General features: G+C 34.6%; 1 protein-coding gene across 4 annotated transcripts in view; it reads left to right on the plus strand.

The window, feature by feature from the left end:
• The window catches only part of LOC149802881 (tuberin-like), a 194860-nt gene that overhangs the window by 75038 nt on the left and 93418 nt on the right, over positions 1-26404 (plus strand). For all 4 annotated transcript variants that reach the window (XM_089952331.1, XM_089952334.1, XM_089952333.1 and 1 more), the window contains exons 14-21: positions 552-633; positions 1602-1757; positions 4031-4168; positions 4857-4985; positions 12778-12890; positions 18927-19053; positions 22582-22707; positions 24511-24651. In XM_089952331.1, coding sequence (XP_089808457.1) covers positions 552-633; positions 1602-1757; positions 4031-4168; positions 4857-4985; positions 12778-12890; positions 18927-19053; positions 22582-22707; positions 24511-24651 — 1012 coding nt within the window. The remainder of the gene's footprint in view (positions 1-551; positions 634-1601; positions 1758-4030; positions 4169-4856; positions 4986-12777; positions 12891-18926; positions 19054-22581; positions 22708-24510; positions 24652-26404) is intronic.

The raw sequence follows: 26404 nt of genomic DNA on the forward strand, positions 1-26404 counted from the left end.
TGCATCTTGCATGAAACTCGAAACTTCTTCAAATATGCTAGGACACTAGAGACAGAGTTTAACTGTGGGGATATGGGAAGTAAAACTTCCTTCTCTGACCTATCATGCATGTGTATCATAATTGGGTAATGTATTTGGAGAAGAAACCAATTTTTAGAGTAAAATGCTTTTTTGTTAATTAGACATATCATGATAAGGGCACACTCTCCCAGGCCCTCCCTTCAGTTCCATCCTGCAAGAGCAATGCATCTGTTCCATTGATGGCTGATGATTTATGGGATTTGGCACCAATCCCTTTATTCAAGAGGAGACCACTCTAGTCTGACCTATACTGCAGCAAGCAGATGACTTGCTAGTACTTATGTAAGTAAATCGAGCTAAAAGACATGGTGAACATCTATTTTAGTATAAAGGGCTGGATTTGTGATATAGTAGATGGACTCTTAATGCATTATGAATGGGTAACTTTAATTGTAGAGACCGCTTTCTGCTGAACCCTTTTTCTGTCAAAATATTCTCAAAGCAAATATGTTTCACATATATACATCCAGGTTGGAGAAAAGAGTACAGATCAGAACCAAAGCTCTAGATGTCCTTTCTTTTGTACTCAGTATCAACAAGTATATGTATGAGGTCAGTATATTTTACATTTTGAAACTAGACCTTGTTGCAATAATTAATATTTGTTTAGGACACTTTCTTTTGATTAGGTGGGAGAAATTTAGCTCTTTTTATCTTGTTTTTCTGTTTGTTGAATTGGCACCTTATCAGTACAATATCTACGAAGTTCTCTCACCAAATCGTTTACATTTAATATAATGAAAATCTCTTGCCTAGATAGTTTTAAATTTTCTGATGGTGAGGCGTGTGTTTAAAAAAATTTGTTCATTGTGATTGAATAAATCTTAATAAAAACATAACACTTACTAAAGAAAATCTTAGGAACATATGAATGAGATTTAAGAGTTAGATTATAGAATATCTGATATTTACATTAGTAAATGATTACAGGTTTGTTTTGGAAAGAATTATTTTGTGAGATACAAGCCACAGTTTCACTAAATGTTTTAATAGGTCTTTCTTGCAGAATGTAGCAGATCTTTTATATTTTTGTAAAGCATTTTAAATTAATTTTTTATGCACTCAACCCTTTTCTGAAAAGTTTGAACAAAATTGTATCATTGAGTACACCACATATGATACAAAATTGTATCATTGAGTACACTACATATGATAAAAAATTGTATGACTTTAAGCTGCCATCCCAACCCCCCGACCAAGCTCACTATCAAAGATATTATATCACATTCTGTAAAATTACAGTAGAACCTGTCTTGAAAGACCACACCTTCTGTCAAAATATGTTGTCACAAGACAGGTGATATCTCATCATTATCAATCATCATCAACCTAAATGACATAAATCTATACATATTAAGCTGTACCACCTTGCTCCAATAGTGCTTTTGTATATGAATATTTTACATTTTTTTCTATGAGACATACTCCACCCAAACAAGCTTTCTTTGGTAAAAATCTTTTACTGACCTCTAAACATGTTATGCCTGATCTATTTTTTTTCCTATTTTTTTTTCCTCCAGGATGATCTGGTAAACAGGGTGGTACTTCCACACTTATATCACATAGAGAATGACCCAGAGCCAAGAGTCAGGAAAGCGGCTACAGACATTTTACTCTGTCTCGCCCAGGGATGTAGTATCCATTGTTTCATGGATCTCATTCATTTAATAGAGAAGGTACATATAACTTATATGCCAACTTTGACTCAGTAATTTAACAGAGAAGTTACACATTACCTGTATGCCAACTTTGATGCAGTCATTAAACAGAGAAGGAACACATTACCTTTATGCCACTCTAACACATTCATTTAACAGAGAAAGGTACACATTACCTTTATACCACTCTGACACATTCATTTAATAGAGAAAGGTACACATTACCTGTATGCCCACTTTGACACATTCATTTAACAGAAAGGTACACGTTACCTGTATGCCCACTTTGACACATTCATTTAACTGAGAAAGGTACACATTACCTTTCTACCACTCTGACACATTCATTTAACAGAGAAAGGGACACATTACCTGCATGCCTACTTTGACTCATTCATTTAACAGAGAAGGTGCACATTACCTGTATGCCCACTTTGACACATTTATTTAATGGAGAAGGTACACATTAAATGTGTGCCCACTTGTTGTACTGATATGTATCTGTCATAATGTAACAATTTCTTGATGCTTACCTGATGCTGGGTAACACAGTAATAAACAGACAACAATAATCTCTGGTTTGTATTAGCTCATTATATCATCACTACTTTGATATGATGTAAAATAATATTCCTTTTTATTATTTTGTGCTTTTATGCCTGTCACAGTAGGCAGTTAGGTTAGGTTGGTAGGCTTTTCACAGTACTGGCTTTACAGTGCTAATTAATGTATAAAATGTTAAATAGATTAAAAGTTAAAATATAAAGAGTAAATGTTGCAAATAAACTTTGATTAAAACTGGGGCCATTTCATTGTTAATTCACTTTATTCTGAACTTATTTACTGCATGATATTTAATATTTGCAGTGGTTACTGGAGACAACAAAAAAGCTTCATAGAGGTGAACTATGTAATTGATAACACTCTGGTTGTGCAGGTTATTGAATTACAAGTTAGCATGTAATTTTGCTTCAGGTCTTTTATTAGGATCAGTCGATTTTATCATCAAAACCTAGCTAGTTTTTCTAGCCATTCATTACTGGAAAGGCTGTGATGGACAAACACCAATAGACAACATGGAATGAAACAGATAAACAAAAACAGCAAAACAATTCCAGGAGTATCCGAGGAGGTAGAGCTAGAGTTTGCTTTGACAAGTGTAATCTAGCAATTCCTTTGCACACTAAACCCAGGATGAAAACATTCTGCAACAAAGCATTCATAGCTGGTAAATAAATGTAAAATATGTAATCCATTAGAGTATTTTTGATTGTTGAGAAACTCAGCATACAGGCAAATAGATATAATTGGTGTGTAGAGAATTTAGACCTAAAAAATGCACAGATCAAAAAGTCCTAAACTATATTTTTTTATTCTTAAGTGTACCTTTTGCAAAGGCTGCTTTAGTGGATGCATCCACTTTCTGTAATGACCACAGACGGATGTTTGAAATACAGTTAACAGCCATGAGTGAAATAAATATTGTAGCCACTTTCTGTAATGACTATGGACAAATGTCTGAAATACAGTTAACAGTCATAAGGGAAATAAACAAATTGTAGCCATTTTATGTAATAACTACAGATGAATGTCTGAAATATAGTTAACAATCATGAGTGAAATAAACATTGTCAGATTTCAGCAAAATGTTTTGTGAATGCTGTAGATTTATAAAAAGGAAACATTTTGACATTGGCATCTTCTCACAGTTAACAACTATAATCAAGATAATTGTTTTGCCCTGATATTGAATTTCCATCAAGAAACATAAAAAATTCTCTTGTTCAAACAGCTTTCAGGAAATTAATCACTTGATCCCCTGAATTTAAAACAGTTCACCATTATTTGACCCCAAACATTAAGAGCCAGAGCAATCATTGGCAATTCCAAATTTAATGTGTAAATTGAGTAACAATATCCTCATGAATGCAAAGGGAAAGAATTGCTGAAAATCTAGACATAACCATCCATATCCTGAAATTGTTGCATCACATGAAAATTTAGTTACAGGTATGGAACAGTTTTCTAATATCATCATGTTTATTCTGTTTTGATGATGCAAAAAGTTATTGTACCAAATAATATCTCTCTTATAGCATCTGGAATATTTTTTAACTTCCTGTTTCCACAATTTGATGCTATTGATCTTGACTAATTCTGTAATGTTGTAAGTCAGTCCCTATTGATCTACCTTCTCTTATTAGAATCATTTGAATAAAAAAGATGTAAAGTTAATTGTAAGATTTCATTAAATTCTTCTTTGTTTAAAACGTTTTTCTGTCTGTTTTTAGCTAGTCAATCGACCACTTAACTATAAGTTGGTATCTCCATACCCAGTGCCAGAAAAACCAGATATCATCAACAATGTGGATGAGTCCCACCTTATTGACACCAAGACTGCTATACTGGGATTAGTGGATCTGCTGAAAGTAAGCATTTACTTCCTCCCTAATACAGGCATTAAGACAAGCAGGTAGACAGTATTAATTTTATTCATAGGATATTAATTAAAGTGGGATAAATATTGTAAAAAAGAATCAAATATCATATGGGTAAATAAGCTGTTGGCTCCATGTTAGCAGAGGAACCTTTGAGTCTTAAGTTAACAGAGTGGAAGAAATTTGTCACTCAGAGCCTGGGCACTTACAGGTGTGCTTAAAGTCACTAGCGGTACTTTGCCAGGTGTGCTTAAAGTCACTAGCGGTACTTTGCCAGGTGTGCTTAAAGTCACTAGCGGTACTTTGCCAGGTGTGCTTAAAGTCACTAGCGATACTTTGCAAGGTGTGGTTTTATAAAGATGAATCAAACGATATTAGTATGAGGACAATTGGAGATGGCAGCCATCACAAATATCTACACTTTTGCATTTTTGACATTTTGAACTTTGACTTTTGTACCCCACCCACTCCCACCATGGTCTGCATGCAGAAACTGAAACTTCATTGCCATCTATAGAAATATCATGCAACGTCTTATCTTCCCCTCTCAATCTATGTAGGCAAAGTTTAAGTTACAAAGAAGCACAAATGAGGCTGTTCACAATATCTCTGCAGAAGTGTGGATATCATTGAATACCTTGTGGATTATCTATTGCAACTTTATAATTGTTTATTTTAGATGAAGTTGTACACTGCACCTCCTGAGCATTGCCTGAAAGTTTATGAGATACTGATCACTAACATCACCACCCAGTACAGCAATCCCAAAGACTTCAGAAGTATTACAGCATCTAACATTCGAAAGGCTGTAAGTATGCAGCTAATGCTGTACTATTACAGTATCAAATATTTGTAGGGCTTCAGATATCCAGCAGTGTTGCAGCATCTGATGTGTGGAGCTATAGGTACACAGTGGTTATGCAGAATAACATCAGCAGGACTGTAAGAATGCAGCAGTATTACAGTGTCTTCATTAATAATAATGTAGACTTAGTACAGTGCCTAATCTATGGAGTTCCAAGTTCTTTATAGTATTAGATAACACATAAAAGCATAATCAATGACAAGATTGCAAAAACTCCATGAACTGAAAAACAAATGAAGTTGTTATGTTTATCATATGGAGGTTTCTCTTAGAAGCAAATGGAGATGGAGTGTTAGGGACAGATATGATGAGTCGGCATATGAAGTGATCTGATGCAAGTTAGTGGGACACCACTGAAGACTTTAGACTGTTATCATCAGATCTGTTAAGAATCCAGACTAAAATGTGACCATGCTTATGGGTGGTTTTGGCAAACTGACTGTTTGAGGTTAAAAGTGTGAATAGAATCAAGGAGTTTTGATTTGTATGGACTTCCTTCATTTCATTCACATGGTTGTAGGTGTGCAGCAGTATTACAGCATCTTTGTTCACATGGTTTGAATGTATGCAGCAGTGTTACAGCATCTTCATTCACATGGTTATAGGTGTGCATCAGTGTTACAGCATCTTCATTCACATAGTTATAGGTGTGCACCAGTGTTACAGCATCTTCATTCACATGGTCATAGGTGTGCACCAGTGTTACATCATCTTCATTCACATGGTTATAGGTGTGCACTAGTGTTATATCATCTTCATTCACATGGTTATAGGTGTGCACTAGTGTTATATCATCTTCATTCACATGGTTATAGGTGTGCACCAATGTTACAACATCTTCATTCACATGGTTATAGGTGTGCATCAGTGTTACAGCATCTTCATTCACATGGTTATAGGTGTGCACCAGTGTTACATCATTATTCATTCACATGGTTATAGGTGTGCACTAGTGTTATATCATCTTCATTCACATGGTTATAGGTGTGCACCAATGTTACAGCATCTTCATTCGCATGGTTATAGGCGTGCACCAGTGTTACATCATCTTCATTCACATGGTTATAGGTGTGCACCAATGTTACAGCATCTTCATTCACATGGTTATAGGTGTGCAGCATTATTAGAGCATCTTCATTCACATGGTTATAGGTGTGCACCAATGTTACAGCATCTTCATTCACATGGTTATAGGTGTGCATCGTTGTTATATCATCTTCATTCACATGGTTATAGGTGTGCAGCAGTGTTACAGTATCTTCATTCACATGGTTGTAGGTGTGTCCCATTGTTAAAGAATCTTCATTCACATGGTTATAGGTGTGCAGCAGTGTTACAGCATCTTCATTCCATTGGTTACAGGTGTGCACCAGTGTTACAGCATCTTCATTCCATTGGTTATAGGTGTGCACTGGTGTTACATCATCTTCATTCACATGGTTATAGTGTGCAGCTGTGTTACAGCATCTTCATTCACATGGTTATAGGTGTGCACCAGTGTTACATCATCTTCATTCACATGGTTATAATGTGCAGCTGTGTTACAGCATCTTCATTCACATAATTGTAGGTATGTAGGAGTGTTACAGCATCATCATTCCATTGGTTATAGGTGTGCACCAGTGTTACATCATCTTCATTCACATGGTTATAGTGTGCAGCTGTGTTACAGCATCTTCATTCACATGGTTATAGGTGTGCACCAGTGTTACAGCATCTTCATTCACATAATTGTAGGTATGTAGGAGTATTACAGCATCTTCATTCACATAGTTGTAGATATGTAGCAGTATTACAGCTGCAAACATTATTTTGCTTGTTTTTATTAAGGGTTATTGTAGCGTCTAACATTTGCAAGGCTGCAAGTATACAGCATTATTACAGTGTTTGTATGGTTGCAAAGTGGCATTGACATGTGTGGATGTGTCTTAACAAGTATAACAGTATCCTGTTGTATAGGATGATGGGGGTGGGTGAGGTTGGGTGAAAGAGTCTTCATTTAACATGCTGCTAGTTCTTGCCTACATTAACAAATAGCCAGACACAGCTGTCAGATTCTTCCAGTGGCAATAAATGCTGTTTAGATTGTTAAGTGTGTGTACACTTTAATTTAAAGTTCTTTATAATCTTAATCGATTGAGTCTTTTATTGTGTAATTCTTTTTTAGCATTGAATTTCAAAATGAGAAGAAGAAAAAATACAGTTTGAATCTATCCATGAATTAGTTTTTTGAGTTGTATATTTTTTTTAATGTTTAATTCTGAAAACAAATATTCTGATAATTCAAAATGACTTTATATTGCTCTTACAAGTACAAATAGAGTTTATGCACTGTTCTTTCTCCTTTCTGTATTTCTCCTTCCCCTAAAAACATTTAACTATATTTGTCAGTGACAAACTGTTATAATACAGAATATAAAATTAACCTCCAATACTTAATCTTTCAATTTCTTTGACCAAATTTTGTGAATTTTTAGCTTTATTTGTTATAGACCAAAAAAATTTATTGTAGGCCTATTGTCCATCATCCATCCATTAGCACAAGTGTAGGATCACTACTCCTCCTAAACTACTTAGCAGATTACCATGAAACTTCACATGCACATTCATCCCAAGGTCTGGTTAGCCATTAAGATACGTATTGATGCTACTTGGGGAGCCAATATGGCCAACACAGTGGCTATCTTGAAGATCTTAATATTGCTACTTTACCAGAATGGATGGTCATATCAAAATGGGATTTTTGCTAAAAGACTCCAGAAAATGTCTAGTTGGTCATAAATGAAAATGGTGCCTACTCATCCTGAATGGAAAGTCATATCAACATGGGGTTTTCACCAGAAGGTTTATGGTTTGTCTTAAATAAAAATGGTGCCAATTTAACCTCCAATATAGCCATCATGGTTACCATCAGAAATTGTTTTTGTTCCTACTGTATGTAAATGGATAGTCATATCAACATCAGGTTTTAACCAAAAGAGATTATTTTGGTCCTCATTGAAATTGGTTCCAATCTGACCTCCAAAATGGCTTACTTGGTGCCCATCTTGAAAATCTTGTTATTGCTACTCCTAAATGAAAAACCATATCAATATGCAGTTTTCACCCAGAAAACTTTTTATGATTTATAGCTGGTTATAATGAAAATGGTGCTGATTGTACCTCCAGTATGGCCACCATGACACCCATCTTTAACAACCATCCAGAATACAAAGTCATTTCAGTTTTCATTGAAAGACAAAATTTTGTAGCTGGTCCTAAATAAAACTGACATTCAATATGGCTACCATAGTGGCCATCTTGAAAATTTTGTTATCGTGACTCCTCCTAACTTTATTGATGGTTTTCACCAAAAGACATCTAACGTAGTCTGGTTTGTCCTAAATAAAATGGTGCTGATCTTACATCTAGTATGGCCACTACAGTGAACAATTTCAACACTTCACATTTATAAAGAAGAAATGGTCTCATTGTAGATTCCTGGGAAATTCTTTTTGGCCAATAGAGCATCATTCCTTTAGAGGAATTTTGTTGTTATTTCTCATTATCTGAATATTATTTTTGGATGCATTTATTATGTCAGCATCTTGCATCTATGAAGTAAAGAGAAATTGCATTACCCCTGGCATTAGTTGTTGTTGTTGTTGTTCTGGGGTTTAACGCCATTTTCAGCACAAGATAGGCCATATATGGCGGCCAGTATAACTGGTGGAGGAAGAACCCTGGAAAACCCAGGAAAGAACCACCGACCCACGAGAAGCTACTGGCAGGCTCTCCCACGTACCCACGCTAGCCGAGCCTTGGACTCGAACATACGCAGACAGAGGTGAGATGGCAGTGATCCGGAACGGTGAGCGCTTTAGACCACTCGGCCACTCGGGGCCCCCCCTGGCATTAGTGTCTGTATGTATGAAAGATAAACACATATGCAGCCTCACCTCTCCTCCATCCTTTTTTCATAGATCCTAGGCAACAGCTTCGAGTGGATATCATGGCGTCTACCCCTGGAGGGGGAGGGTGAAGTTGCTAATGAGGTTAACCTCATACAGCGTTAGTTGTAGTAGTAGTAGTGTTTTACATCATACCAGCACAAAAGTGGCTATGTAGTGCCAACAAAGGTTTAAGTTCAAAATTCTGCAAAATATATCTTAAATAACATAAAGGTAATACATATATATTCATGGCCAAGTTTTTATGTTCAACTAATTTTCTGTTTTGGCACCTTGTGTACAAACTGTTATACCTGGAGCCTTGAAACTTGATAAAGTGGATGCAGCTTGATGAATACCGCACTCTCATCACAAAAGAATGTCAATCTGAGCCATGGTTCATGCTCCACTGACTTGTGTGTTTTAAGTTTACTTTTCAGGCTCCTTTTATGCTAAAATCTTGATTGCATGCATGTCTTTTAGTACCACACCCTTACCCACAAAAATGTCTCACTGTTACTTACATTTCATATTTAGGTTTTTGTGTGTTCACTCATGACAACATGTTTACTTTAAACCTTGTATACATGTTGTTATACCTAGAATCTTGAAAATTGGTGTGGGGATGCACATTGAGGAGTATTAAGCCCTCTCAAATGTGGTTCAGTGTGACATATTTCATAACACGCTAATTTATATTCAATTTTGTTTTGAATTTATTTCTTAGTTACTATTAATGTTAGAATAATCAAAATAGAATATATGCATCTCATGTAGTGCATACATCCTTTCAAGAAGTGAAGGTCACTGTGACCTACATTTACCATTATACTGGATTGATATCCTAGAGAGTCATCATGCTGACCTCTGCTTGATGGATAGGCCTAATGCATCATCCTGCATGTCATTAAAAGCAACTAACAGAGGCAGCCTTCTTACCTTGGATGTGTCCTGTGCAGTGTTCAAGCAGAGTAGGTGTGCTGATAATAGCATTTAATGGAGATTTTAAGAAATATGGTATAAAAAAGGGAAAAAAATTAAGCTCTTGTTTTTTATAGCTCTACTGGTCATAGACTGGTCATCATTCATCTGCCTGTAAGCAGTCATCAGTCCAGTAACACAAGTTATCGCGATTCCTTACAAACTAATTGGAGGATTGTCATGAAAATTCTAGTATATTTTCATCCCAAGATCTAGTTGGTCCTAATAAAAATGATTCCTCATGGAGGCTATCTTTACAGTATTGTTATCACTACTGCTGGTCATATGGTCATATTGACAGGTTTTTTCAACAAAAGATTTATAATGATGTTTTTGCGGTTTTATATAAAATGGTTAAACTCAGACTTTAATGATAGCCATTATGGCAGCTATAACAAAAATCTTACTATCGCTTCTTCTAAACTGATGGTCACATAAATAATTTAGTTTCAGTACAAGACTTATGATGTTTAGCTGTTTTTGAATAAAGATGGTGCTGATCTGACTTCAAACATTCCCATTTTGAAAATCTTGTTTTTGCTTCTCCACCAGCATAGATGGTCATGCATTAAACCTGTCTTGATAAAACCAGTGCTATGAGAGACCACTTGTTTTGAGAGATAATATTCTTTGCGCATGAATTTTATTGATTATATAGTATTTTGACTTGTCATTAGGGACCATCTGTTTTGAGAGACCATGAGCTTTAGGGATTGTCTTTTAAGACAGGTACTACTGTGTTGACATCAGGTTATCACTGACAGACATGATTACTAGTTGGTGTTAAATAAAATTGCTGCTAATCTGTCTTTCAGTATGGTTGCAATGTTGGCCATCATGAAAATCTTAATTTTGTTTCTCTTCTTAAACAGATAGCTATAGTAGTATGGGGCTTTCACTAAAAGACTTCTTATCTGAGAGGATCTCGTGGTTAATTAGTTCCATTATATATCATACACACATGCTGTTTTCGCTAAAAGTCTTCCTATGATATGTAGTTGATCCGCAGTGAAACTGTTGCTGCACAGACCTCCAATTTAATGGTCATCAGTGGTCATCATGAAGTCTAGTTATAGCTTCTTGACCCAAATTGATAGTTGTAGCAAGATAGACTCCTTGCTAAAATATTTTAAATGATTGTTGGTTATAGGTGAAAACTGTACCAATCAAACATCCAGTATGGCTGCCATAGGAGCCATCTTGAAAACCATGTTATAGGTACTTCTGAACAGATAGTCCTGTAGTCCTTGGGTTTAAACAAAACATGGTTCATACAGTCTTGAAAAAGCCATGAAATTGAGGGTTGCCTTGAAATTTCATTGAATTTGAGAGGTCGGTTCTGTGTTTGAAAAGTCGTTAAATCTTACAAAAACTCCTTTAAATTTGCCATGACTCCCTGAATTTATCTGACGGAATACAAAAAGTTTGAAGTAAATGTACCACCAATATTTAGATTCAGAATTTTTGTTAGTTCTTTTCCATAAAAATTTATAAATAAATACTGAAATATAACCAAATTTGAAATAAAGGCAAGTGACATGGTGGGTAGTTACCAGCTGAACTAACATCCATTTGCTGTAGCAGCATTTTAATTGGTTGCATGTTTTTTTTTTTATACTTATGTACCTAATTATGTGGTGATAAACAGAATAATGTGAGGGAAGACATTATGAACTCTAAAATATCTTTGAAAAGCTTCTCACATTTTATGATATTTTGTCGATCTTACACAAAAATAGTGCTGATCAGACCTCCATCATGGTGATAATGATGACTTTCCAATAAATCTTGTTATTACTACTCCTCTAGTAGATATGGCCATATCGTCATTGAATTTTCACCAGGACATGTCTCTATATATGTAGTTGGTTCAAAATATAAATGATGTTAATATGAATTCACAAAATTTAAATATGTATGTATAGGGTTTATCAGCATGTCAGCACAACACTGGCTACATATTGCTAAGTAATAGTTATAATTATAATGTAAAGCAGAAATCTTTAGAGCACGACCCTGTATGATTTTTAGAGCTGATATAACACAAATTGTTCAGCAAAGTGATGTAAGCTTAGTTATGATTGCATCATCCATGACTGCAAGGAATAACATGATGCAATTCATATCATGTATGATGCAAAACTAGCTTCAAATTGCCGCATTCATTGTTTTACCCAAAAAGCAAGTATTGTCCAAACCCAGTCATATATTTATTCATAGATCCAGTCAAAAATGTATGTTAGTCATTTCTGGTTTAAATTGAGATCCCTTCCCTTTATATAACTCAGTTTTCCTCCACCATTCCTGAGTCAAGAGTCATGTATACTGACCCAGTATCAGATCTTTAAAACTAAAGCCAATCTACAATTTTAAGCATCATTTTTGTTCTCAGTGACCCAGAATTAGTAACGTTTGACTACATTTATTTCGGAAGCATTTCAGCTGTAGATCAGTGTTATTTACCAGCATTTTGTATATAATGATTTCCATTATTTTTCCAAATTACTTTGATTTAATGACATTTTGTATATATGCATAATTTTAGTCCCTTTTGTCCTTAATTCTACTTCAAGATAAATGAAATAATCATCTCCATTGGTGTGTCTTCAGCCTCGAAAACATGTTACACTAGTGGTCCTTAAAGCCTTTAAATTGCAACTCAGCTTGTAAGATATGTTGTTTTAAAATATATTTTGTTTGCCATCTTACAGTTTTTGTATCACCTTTAGTGACTTTGTCTATTGCTAGCACCAACATAGATGTGAACTGACATGCACCAAAAAAAAAGTACTCTAGTCAATGCATTCTTGTTTTCTTTTTAACAGATTTTGGAATGCCTGCTTCAGTTTCGTTCAGACAGTCTTCATAGACTTGGATTTGCAGACCATGCTAAAAATGGACAACTTGCATTTAGTCCATATATTATTTGCAAGCAAAGGTCTGTATTCATATTTGGGTACTTTTATTTATAAGCTCACCCTGCTATAAGGCCGTGTGAGCATGTGTTATGGCCCAGTGTCCATTGTGCATTGTCTTTAGCAATCAAACCAGGAGACAGCATTTTGGCATGAAGATGCTTTAGGTTTGTGAAAAGGATGATAATTTTACATCAAATATGGCCATGGTACTAAAAATAGAAAAACTTTTAAACAACATTCTCAAAAACTTTGCTGAGCAGAATTTGACCAAATGTGATAGAAAGCATCCCAGTATAAAGGGCTGTGATATTAAGGTCTTTCATTTTTATATGAATGATGCTGAACCGTATTCTGGTATGGCCACCATTACTAAACATAGAACAAAGCAATTTCTGATGAAAAACTACTAAACAGAATTGGACCAAATTTGGCAGAAGCATTATGGTTCTTGTGCCCTTCAAATGATCCTGATCCATAATGACATTTTGTCACTATTAATAAAATAGAAAAACCTTTGATCAACTTCATCTCAAAAGCTACTCAACAGAACGTTACCAAACTTGTCAGTGAGCATCATGGTATATAGGGCTTTCATTTTTATAAAAAAATATGCTGCTCTGCCATCAAATTTGGTCTGCATTACTAAATTTTAAAAAATATTATGCCATAAACAACAACTTCTCAAAGTCCACATAACAGGATTTGACCATATCTGACAGTGCATAATGGTATATATGTCTTTAAGCATACAATGCTGAGTATAAGACGAGGCCAGATCTATACCTCAGCTTCATCTTTTTTACTTTGTTCCACACAGCATTGCAAATTTTATTCTATCTGTAACTCATTAACCTTTCCGGTCTGGATCATTAAATATAACTGAAAGTGCCTAGTTTCTTTCACACAAAGTATTTTAAATGTATACTTTTAGTTACATATATGATGCTGACTTGAAAATTTATTGAGTTACAGATGGGATAGAATTCATGATGCTGTGTGGAATTAAATTATACTAACTTCTGGTTACATAAATATTACAAGTATCATTGTATGCTATTTCAGATTACCAGCAAAAGGGAAACTGAATCATTTATGCTAAAATGCTTTTCCACTTTTTTGGGGGGAAGAGAGATGCAAACATACAGAGAAAAATGCATGTGTATTCCATTGCATTTTTCTTCTTGCACCTCATGATCAAAATAAAATATGTCTCAATATATATATATATGAGAGAGAATGAGACTCCAGCTCTAAGTGTTTTTGTGTTTTTTTACTTTATTGCCCCTGTTTAGCAGAAGCTTTTGTCAAAGAGAGAAAACAATAATAAATTAAACAGTAAATGTAAACTATGAAAATACATGCCTTACTCCTTCAGGGTTTAAATATTCACAATAGTTATATCCATATAGACTCCATTTAGGTTAAATCCCAAGAATGACCGTTTCACATGCTAATTTTCTTTGCAAGTATAATTACCTCTCCATTCCCAACAAATAGGATTATTTTTTAAAAGTGCATGTACTCTTCCTGTACTTATGTGGCAAATGTTTTTTATCTTTGCTAATGCTATATGTTACTTTAAATCCAGTTGCAAGTTCAAAAGATGTCACTGGTTGAGACATTTACATGAGCAACCACTTGTCCTTTATTTTCGTTATATGGTACCAAATTATAATACCCATGGGTAGCCTCATTACCCTATTGGTAGCCTCATTACCCTATTGGTAGCCTCACTAATCTGATCTGGTCTGCGGAATCTTCACCTCAAACAGATGTTGACTTAGAAACCTGACTACAGCTGTGGCATATTTAATTAGCATGTAAAGACCACTACAAAGCCATGTGATTCTTGGACAATGGAAGTGATAACTAAACTATAAGGAATTGCTTACATATTGGTTAATTGATAATGGAATATGGTACTTCACTTTTGTACACGAGTACAGGACTGTGATAGTCATCAAGTCGGCGAACAAAAAAGATTACCATACAATCGTCATGACATCTCTCTCTCTCTCACATAATGGGGCATAATTTTTATTAGATCATGAGGTGCAGTAGGAAAATTATGATGTAATATCAGTCTTTATCATGGTTATTCATCTTCTAACTTGTCAATTATAATGTACATATATCAGATTTAAACGTTTGTTAAAAACAATGTATATTAGTATTGCATGCTGCTTTAGCGCAATTACATCTGATGTACGTTAATTTTTAATACTGGTCATATAATTGTTAAAAATCCTCAGTTTGGGGTCCTATATTTTTTATACACGATCTCTTCCCCAAAATGAAATATTTTTTACAGATTATATTTTGCACTTTTGGAGAATTTCTTTCCATGTTTAAAATTAAATGATAAAGCAATTAGGATGACAAAATCCATATATAAATTGATTTAGAGTATAAGACGAAGCTAAGATTTTATGGTAAAAAAGTATCATCTTATAGGCTGGCAAATATGGTAAGCAGATGCCAGCCAGGTGATAGATCTCAGTTCTACATGGGTCTCTTGTTAGAAATAATACATCAAGTTTTCTGTCAATTGCATGATTGATATGGCGTATAGTACACAATGATGTGATGAGTTACGATATAGTTAGTACACACTGCTGTGATGAGTTATGCTATAGTATACAATGTTGTGATGAGTTATGCTATAGTATACAATGTTGTGATGAGTTATGCTATAGTATACAATGTTGTGATGAGTTATGCTATAGTATACAATGTTGTGATGAGTTATGCTATAGTATACAATGTTGTGATGAGTTATGCTATAATATACAATCTTGAATGAGTTATGCTATAGTATACAATGTTGTGATGAGTTATGCTATAGTATACAATGTTGTGATGAGTTATGCTATAGTATACAATGTTGTGATGAGTTACGATATAGTACATGCTGTTGTGATGAGTTATGATATAGTACACGTCGGGAGTTATGGTTTAGTAAACACTGATATGTTCAGTTATATAGTACACACTGTTGTGGTGTGTTTTGATATAGTAAACACTGATGTAATGAGTTATGGTATAGTACACTGATGTGTTATGATATAGTACACAATGATGTGATGATTAATGATATAGTACACACTGATGTGTTCAGTTATTTTATAGTACACACTGATGTGGTGTGTTATGATACAGTACACACTTATGTGTTGAGTTATGCTATAGTACACAATGTGATGAGGTATGATATAATACATACTGATGTGTTGAGTTATGATAGAATACATACTGATGTGTTGAGTTACGATATAGTGAAATGATGGGATGTTTGCTTTATGTTTTGAGTTATGATATAGTGCAAGTTTTATTATCAATAAGATCACATCCTAAAAATCCAGTTTTGTAGAGCTGCAGCCTGGTACATAGAAGAAGCCTTAAACATTATAAATTTTTTATTTAACATGATCTTTGCACAACTTTTACAGCCCAAACTTTGTTGACTTTATGTGTTCAACCTTCACTGTAAACAAAAAACCTATTATGCTAGATTAGGTGGAACTTGGATGAGCTTAATCAGATAATGATCAAACCTTGGTTTTCTCAAACACAGCTTGAGAAAACTCAAAGCATGACTGATTTGGCAAGAAGGTAGAAAGCTGAAATATAAATGAATGCTGAAAAATATGTAATTTTGTCATGATTTTAACATATTCTAGGCAGAGTGTGGTTGCTGTGGCAGTGCCCATCCTGAGTTGACAACATTACTGACCAGCAAGAAAATTGTTATTGCACAAGAAGCAAGCTCAAAAAGGATGTTAATTATTGACATATGGATAAATTCCATGCAAGTTATGCAGTTCAGCCTCCAAAACTTACACAATAAAGGGTTAATCTTTGTACAACTTTGCAGATTTCAGTATGAGTATAGAACTGTAAGTATTGATGAACATCAATCCATTGTTCTATTGTGTGATTGTCATGTGGTAGAGTATATTTGGAACTGTATCAGCTGCTTTCTTTCTAGTGAGGTAAGCAACATAATGGCACAGTCATGAAAGGAACTGAGCAGTGAGTTCAAAAATATGATTTCTTTGTATCAGTCTGCAGTTTGAAAATCAGATATTCCCAAGTTCATAGTTTGCCATTTAATTGGCTAATTAAAAAATGGAAAACTTTGAAAACATGCAGGGGCAGGGTAAAGCATTAATTTGGAGTGTAAATCTAAACAGAAGAATGACTTTAGTGAAAATTCCTGGGATTTAAACATGTTTCGGACTGAATGTGTTTTGAGATGGTCAATCCAATGAGTTTATTATAGCTATGTTAGGTAAAAGAACAACTGCAAGAAATCAACAGGAGAAATTATATAGAGGTGGAGAGGCAAGTTTCATTACAGTGTACATTTTTGGACCAGGTGAAATTCATTGATGAATCTAAGGTTGATGTGAAAATGTAAGATTTTCATATAGTGGAAAGTTGGAGAAGATTGGACCCTGCAATTGTTTTCACCTATCCCCACACCCCACTTTATTTAAATGATTTGTGGATGTGTAACATTTATTGTATTGGAACAATTTCAGTTCTAGATTTAAATGTGTGTGTGCAGAAATATATAGAACTGAGATCTGTGCTTAGCCTGTAATTTCCACACAAATCAGTACATATCCTACAACAGCAATACACATGTTCATAGTGCCCATGTAGTTCAACAGAATATATGTGAAAATCAACTTAAATGTATATGTTGGCCTGTTTAGAGTCCAGATTTTAAAATGTTTACATTAGAGTGAACTGCAAAATTACTACATGGATTTTACTGCATCTGGATTATGTTTAGAATCAGTAAACTTATACCTGGCAACTCATACCATAGTACATGAAAACTCAAAACTCGTACATGACAAAGAGCAGCTGGGGTGGGTGGAAGCAAGTTGGACCTTATCAAACACTACTAAAATATTGTTATTTTTATAAAGAATATCAGATTTGGTAATTTGGCACTTGTTAATGCCATGAAGAAGTTATCAAGTAATTGACAGGTTTTATTGCAAATTGCAACTGTGTATTATAGTTTATAGCACAGCTTGAATTGAACATTGAGAAAAACAGAAACATTACCAAAAATTCCATAATCTATATTTGGGAGCTTGAAATGAGGCTCATTTTTCGTTAATTTTTATGCAATGAATAAGAAATGTTAGGTATATTGGCCTTATTAATAAAGTAACAGTCACAATGAATAAGATAAAATAAAAAACAAAGGATATTAGCATTGATGGGCTCAGAGCTTGTTGTCACACATTTTATCATATGTAAAAGCCAGAACTTCTTTATTGCATTGTATCAATCAGTTATTGTCTTCCAGCCATTTAAAATTGCTGCAAAAAAGAGTTTTCTAGAGCCAGATAATGTATCTTTTAGATGATTTTTAGTTTATAATGATAATATCAATTATCTAGACTACATACAATCCCCCTTTTTTCAACCATTCCACCAACCCCCTTGATGAGAAGACCGTGACCACTTTTTCAAAAGTTGGCAGGTGTGTAAACTCAGTTACATTAAGTGTGGGAAAAGTGCTAAGATAAAAATGGTTATATGAAAAAGTATTAAGGTAAGTACCTTTGATTATTTTATTGGAAAAGAATTCTAAAGCACTCTGGACATCATCACATGCACGAACACTTTCTGATGACAAGCTTTCATGTTGGGTGGTAATCTCCATTCCATTCCATTCATGTTATGTTGGTATCATTCTGTTACTATACCTGAAGCTAATGCTTTTAATTTTGTTTATTCTTTTGGTTCTGTTGAAGCACTTCATAGTCATCTGTACCTTATTATTTTCAAGCAGATAAAGTTGTCACTTGTATGACTGTGATGACAGCAGAGTAAAAAACATCAAATTTTATGTTGAAGTTTTAACAAGGTCATAAGTACTATACATCATAGCACATTATGGAGGTAAGACGTAATCTTCCATGTAACACTTGTTTCATCATTTTTCAGGTTTTACAAGTAAACTTGGAAGGTTTTCTGTCCATTTTCTTTTACATTTTTCATTCTGTGAGCACCAATTATTGTCTTTTCAGTGAATTCCAGGAATCCAGTCCCCCATCTAGTCCAGCCTCACCAGTGCACCAGCCTCCACATTTGTTTTCCACCGCAATCCTTGACTATACAAAGTCTTTCAGTCTTTTCATTCAGGCACTGGAAAATGTAAGTCACTTGAGTATAGATTACCATGCACATTGTCATCTAAATGTAACAGACACCGGTGCTCTCAATGTGCAAACATAAGAGAAAGTACTTCTTTCAGTAGTGCCAATACAAAAGAGGTATTTTCTCTACACAATAACACTAACTGCATATCAACTGATGTGATTTATTTAATAACCTGTACAAAATGTAGCATGCAATATGTTGGAAAAACACTGCAACAAGTTTCTAAGAGAATGAATAATCATCGCTTTCCTATAAAAAAATTATAGAGATCCTCAGTTTTCCTCTAATGTTTCAACACACTTTAACACCAGTAATCACTCTCTACTTGATTTTTCTTTCATGCCAATAGATATTGTGCATGGTGACATGAATAGACTCATAAAAGAAACTTGTTGGATTCATAAGTTAGATACTTTGTATCCTAATGGACTTAATGCTAATGCACTATATAAAATTATATAATTTAAATTGATATATTGTATATCCTTTATAACAATATAATTATATATGTGTATGACTGTTTGTCTCTATTTTATTTTATTTTATTATTTTACTATGGTAATTCAAGTTTCATTAGAGACTTGTGTATCTTTTAGATCCTGTCATATATAATCGTTATGATGATACATATCTTTTATGACGTTACGTAATGAGGTAATTGTTGTTTTGAAATACAAGACGTCATCCGTTACTTTCAAAACATTTCGTGCCTGAAGAAGCATAAATTAAATGCGAAACTAGTTGTACAGAATTTTCGGCATTTGTGTTGTTTTTTATCACAATTCTGGCTTTTGCCTACAAACCTCTATTTGCCTCTGCCTGACAAGTCAGCAGTCAACTATGGCCTTTTACCAGTTCCTGCATCCATTGAGCTCTAAGTCAAGAAGGACAAGCCATCCTTCATGCAGCTGGTTCATTTTGCTGGCAGACTTCATTCCTTTGAATGACCAGATGAAGAGCCAAATGTGAATAGACTTTTTATTCTGCACTGGTCATCTCCAGTATTTTTAAACCAGCACATTACAAGACATTTACCAATCTTTCATAATGTGTCCCAGTTATTCACAAAAATATTTCAGGCTTGGAACCGTATGTAGGAACCTGAAGTCTTTCCTCAGAATACAACAACTGCTTTGAAATGCCAGAGTGATAGAACCCAGGTTTTACCTGGTACCCATGATCTGTTTTGAAGCAATTGGAACATAGCCTAAAACTTTTTGGTCAGAAAACTACCAGACCTTCATGATAGGAGTCAGTGTTTCATAGGGTTCACATAAAATACAGATAAATGCTCTCTTTCCCAGTACCTTGGCTGTAACTGTCAATTTTCATCTGATGGAAATAGGTGCCTTATTCTCCATGTCTGCTGTCCTGGAAAAAAACATTACAAAGTCTTTTTTAAGATCAAAATAGTCAATCCACTAAAGAGTCCAACCTCACAGGCCCAGCGATCCCAGGTCCTGCTGTTAATTACTTGGAAAGATCAGAAACAAAAAAGGACCCCATAAGGCACACCAAGATGCTAACATTTCCTAACATCCTATTGGGAAGATTGCATCAACCTTTCATGGCATGGGAGGGATACTGACTGCTGACTCTTGGGTGTTACAAGTTGTTTATGGGGGTCTCCTGACCACATGCAGCTTCCCTTCCATATTATCAAGGGCTTCCTGAACTGCATATTCCCAAGATACCTCTTCAATTTGTGGAACTTTTGCACCAAGAATTTACAATCTCCTTTATACAGGAACGGCATTGGAGATTGTTTGCACAGCAAAATGCACTGGGATTTCACTCTTGACCTTTTTCTCAATCCTTAGTCAATGGCAAGTTTATCTTATCATGCATTTAAGCTCTCTCATCCACTTCATTCTGACATTGTGCTGGATACACCAAAATTGAATCTCAATGCTGTTCACAAAGGCATTCTTTCTCACAATTAGCCTAGACCTCTGAGATACTTTCTCATACCCACTAACAGATCTTTCTGTAATTTATAACGTTTATGTACAGGGACACCATCTACTAGCTCAGGTCTCTCCCTTTCAGTCTGAATATGAGTCACTGAAACTTCACGAGAATTGAGAAGAGAGTTGTGTCACACTTATAAACCACCTCCACCTCCATGACATCAAACTACCCAAGCACCAGGTGAGTCATTTATGAGTCGAGAATGCTACTTTGCCTTGGATTCCTTGCCATCAAGGAGAAAAATCTGACTTTATACCATCATAGCATTTCAGTCACTGAGTCATGAAGTTATAACCTCTCTTGAACCAAGTCTGCCTTCCACAGGAATGTGTCATGAAATCATCTGGGTTGTGTCCATCAATCATACAAAGAATCAGATTTCAGTCCAGATATTTATCTGCCTCTTGGGTCTCCTCGTTGTGACAACAGATCCCCTAAGTATGGTTTGCTTGTTTATAGAATACAAGCAAGTGATGATCTTTTTCTCCCAGTGGTGGACAACCTTTGCCGTCGTAGACATCAGTCAGGTTTTGGGCTCTCAGAGGTCTTATCTGAGCAAATGGAATGATGTTTCTTGGCTTACAGCAACCACTGGATATCACAATCTGCTAAGACATTAAAATGACAAGCAGGCTGAGGTGCCCACTACCTGTCCTCCTTCCTAAAAATGATTGGAATCTGGCTCTTTCAGGAGTGGTCATTACGCATTACATTCTAGCCATGGTGCATGCCTTTCTATCATGCCAGGAGCATCTCCTGGCCACAAAGGACATTCTTATTCTGACAATCAACTGTCTTCAGTTACATTAGAAGACAAGGGGAGAAACAAAACCCCTGGCTTTCTCATGTGCTTTTGTTATCAACAATCCTCAGTTAGGTCTGCCACATCCCAAAATGTATGTCCCATCATGATCATTGTCCAGTTGGAATCATCTGATTTGTACCAGATGGTTCTTGCTCCACTCAGGCTTAAATCCTATCTGCACCCATTGGATTAAACGTCTAATAGAACTTTCTGTGATTAAGTGTAACACCAGCTCCTGACTTTTGCTTCTCCTGTCACAGATCCAGAAGTCATGGTAATTGAAAGTGGTTCTCTGAACTGGAATAGTCTTGTGGCATGCACTTTTCTACCAACTGTTCTGATTCTCATTATTTGCAAAAGGTGAGGGAGGGAGTTTGCCAACGGATTCTGACTGCTAGTATGGGGGGGAGGGTCAGTTTCACTGATGATGGCAAGAATAAAATCCAGCTCATGAGAAATAAGTCCTTTGTCATAAATTGTTATGAATTGCTTACAATTTGGTAATAAAAAACCCTATTTATTTGGGTGTCCAAAGTCATTGGTCAGAGTTAGTCAAAAAAATGGTTTCTTCACAGTAGGGTCAGTTAATGACAACATTCCTTGACCAAAGGTCATTCAAACTATTTGGTAGATAATCCCCAGATAATGGGGATGCATAGAATATTGTTCACCATACACCTTTTGCTAACCTAATGTACAGTCAGAACTGTAATGTATTTAGTAGTATTTTTTTCATATTCTTTCAGGAAAAGGACTGGGATGTGCTGTGTTGTGTGCTGAGTAATCTCCCCTTGTTGCTGCAGAACAAAACTTTGGTGATGTCCACTAGATGGGGCTTGGTTGATTCACTGTGCCACAGACTTTGTGCTATGGCAAGTCAGACATTTCATTGTATTAGTCTACTTTATTGACCGGGAGGATAAACGTTGTCTGATAGATGCATATAATAACCATATGAATAACCCCGTATGAAAATGCTATGAATGTATACCCCGATGACAAATGTACAGGTCCTTAAACTCGTAATTTTTCTGGCGACATGAAAATGGAATGCAGAATAAGTGCAGATGACATGCAGAGTGAATGCAAACAAAATGCAGAATGAACACAAGTAAAATTATTATTGCTTTTTGAAGAAACAAATACAAAATGCAGAATGTAGATTGACAAATGAAAAATGAAAATGATACAGAATATGAGTGCATTTCATGAATGTATTTGAGAATGCATTATTTTTAAGCTGTAGCCAAATTCCACATTGTAAAGCATTTTACAAGATAATCATATTTTTATGCTGACAGACCATTTTTTAAACTCTTTATTTGTTCCTGGCATTGGTCTTGTTGAGGCAGACTTAATAACTCACATTAATGTGGTGACAGCATCGATTGAGGTTGGATCCATACAAATTACATTCTCTCCATTCAACACTCAAAAATTCAGATTCAGTAGATATATTTCCATTTTTTTTTCTCAAAAGAACAAACAGAAAGTAAAGGATTAACATAAAATGCATTTCTGAGACTGTAAATGGAAAATGACTTGAAATGCAAATTAAATGAATTCTGAAATGCATTTGAAGCTCAGATGAAAAGCAAATATAGTAAAATTACTCCTTTTAGGGTCAGTATCATTTAAAAAGATTAATGGCTCTTGTCAAAGCAGTGCATCTAAAATGTTTTAAAGTAATTTTTGAAAGACTCACCTGTATAATGTTAATGTCTCAATATGTTTTTTTAAAAACTTTTTATTGAAAATAATGGATAGTATTTCAACTTCAAAGTAATATTTGTTGATAGGTTGCAATAATATTGATAATGCACCTCAGTATATCTTTACATGCCCTGTCAATTTCAGTAAAATACATTTTGAACATTTTCATTGGAACATGTGATAGTTTCAGTAAAGATTTGAATTTAAATGTGTTAATATTTCATTTTAACTTAAGTCTAATCAAACATTACTTATCCTTCTTTGACCATTTCAAGCTCAAAAGACAGTGCATAGTGGTCTTGAAAATGTAAAACTGATGTACCTAAAGAAAATAATTGACCAGTCTTAAACTACTAACCATTAAAGGTGATAAAAAGTCTTTTCCATATTATTACAATACTCAATGCTCTTAACTTTGTATTTCACAGTTAATTATGCACTTATAAAAAATATTAACAAGTGTGTCCACACTGTGGCCAGTCCTTCACATTGTGTCACCCATGGCCATGTAGGTGATTATTTTAAAAAATTGCATTTTAAGCAATATGCATTGTTAGTGATGAGGAGCTGCTCTTGCACATACAACCTGCAACCTTAAATATCTTTATCAGTTTGGGCCCACACCAAAAAAGGTTGTATGCCTGTGATATAGAGGTACTTTAGTCTTAAAATGAATACTTGTACATTATATAAGAATATAATTTTCTTTGGCATCATGATAAACTATCAGAATTATATAAACCTTTTCACATCTTACCTTGAAATTAATCACAGAAATCTGTTTCTTCATCTGCCAAGAGTACTTTCATTTATGTGATACAGTTTTAAGACAAGTTCCATACATTATCTGACAGTGTAGTTGGTCTGATGTAACTGACCATGTCATCATGCACATTTCCATTATTTTTTCTTGTATGCAAGCATTAGTTTTGTTTCTTCATTATTTGCATATATTTTCTTAGGTGAATGATCGTCAGTTGGGCTTTCCAGAGAAACTTCAGGGTGTTCCACCAAAATTCACTCGTTCTGATTTTCATGAGTATGTCTTTCCGGTTCTTGCTTCCATGGTGTCCTACCATAGATACCTGGATCGGAATAGACAGGTGAGTAAACTAGACTAATATATTAATAATAATAACTACATGTAGATGCTTATGCTATCCCCACAGTTTATTGTTTATGCTATCCCCACAGTTTATTGTTTTATTTGTGCATCCCTCAACCATTTAATATGTAACATACTAAGGTCAATAAACTCCTCCATACAGTTTAGTAAATGTATTTACAGTCTTCAATATTAAATGCTATTTTTGAAAACACTCCTTTTTTGAGAAATTTTTAAGAAATTTACCAAAAAACGGCCACTAAAATCTTATTTTACAGCTTTGCAACCACTGATTTAGCCTACAAAAATTCAGCACATTCTTTCCATATTATTAGGGAATATGTGACAAAAACCACTTAACTGCTTGAATACATTTCACAATCACATTATGTTAGGGAACTAAACTCTCAAATCCAACTCTGCCAGAAAAACAAAGTTTTCTGTCCAATATGTATACCATATAGACTATACAAATATACCCTAGTTTTTCCTACGTTTTCTTATATTATGTCACACTTGTTGTTTTTTGCCCTTCAATTTTCAAATTGGGCCTCCTCTCCATACTTATTTTTCCAATTTTGTGTTGACTTTTTGTTAACCATATTGTTGAGAGACTTCTATTTGGCCTATCATTACTTTTCCTCTCAACAATTTTTAGGAAAGATGGACGTTTAAAAAGTTTGAGGCAACCTGAACTAAAAACATAAGCTAGGGTATAACCGCATGCTTTTTATCAACTTTACAAAACTACTAAGTATTGTTAAGGTTTTATTTTTTAAATGATTTACACAAATTTCATGCTATTGGGTTTTTAAAAATTAAATATCTGTTTTTTCCCTACTTTTTCCTTATCTTTTTTATTAAGTAGCCCTATTATTTCCCTACTTCTTCCTGGTCTGTTTTATTAGGTAGCCCTACTATATCCCTACTTTTTCCTTACCATTTTTATTAAGTAATCCTACTATATCTCTACATTTTGGCCAAGGGTTGCTGGAAAGAATGGGTATTGTATTGTATTGTAATTTTGAGGTTTCTTTAACCATTCACAACTTTATTTATTAATTTTCACAATATATGCTTACAGTTCACTTTGCCTTTGACGGACTTTGCCTGGACCTTGTTGTCACACACAGTATCACAGATAGACCTCTCCCATGATAACTAAAGTCTGGAGAACTTGTGAACCTGCTTTTAATGCTGGGTCTGGTGTGGATTCAAATTTTTTTCTTTCTTGAAAATGTTTAACAAAGTGGCCACATTTTTTATATAGCACTCATTCTTTCATCGAAAACAGCCTGGAAATCTGGTTAAACTTTATGAAATTTGCACATTTTAATTAGAAGTCTAATCATTTAATTAGAAGTCGTATATTTTTTAGTTTTCTATGCAAATAAAATGTTCAGTACACTGTAAATAAGAATATTTGACAATGCTTTGCTCCATGAAAATGTCAGTAATGCCTACAGGTGGCAAAATATTAAGATATAAATGCCAAATTAAAAAAGTTTTGTCACGTGAAGTTCATGTTTTATCTCTCTGTTTTAATCTGGTTTGAGTGTACTCATCATCAATGCTATATGTCCTCTTGTGTTTGAGAGCATTTCCAAAAGACTGTTTTCATCTCGAGTTTGTGGAAGTGTTTGTTGTATTGTTACAGTCAATTAAATGTAGACCTGCTTTATAGTATCATGTTAATTATGTATCAGATCAATTAAAGTAATTAAATGGCGTACAAATCCTACTTGCATCAA

Source organism: Sinohyriopsis cumingii, chromosome 3 (assembly GCF_028554795.1).
Source record: "Sinohyriopsis cumingii isolate HCF-2022 chromosome 3, ASM2855479v2, whole genome shotgun sequence".
Taxonomy (NCBI): Eukaryota; Metazoa; Mollusca; class Bivalvia; order Unionida; family Unionidae; genus Sinohyriopsis; species Sinohyriopsis cumingii.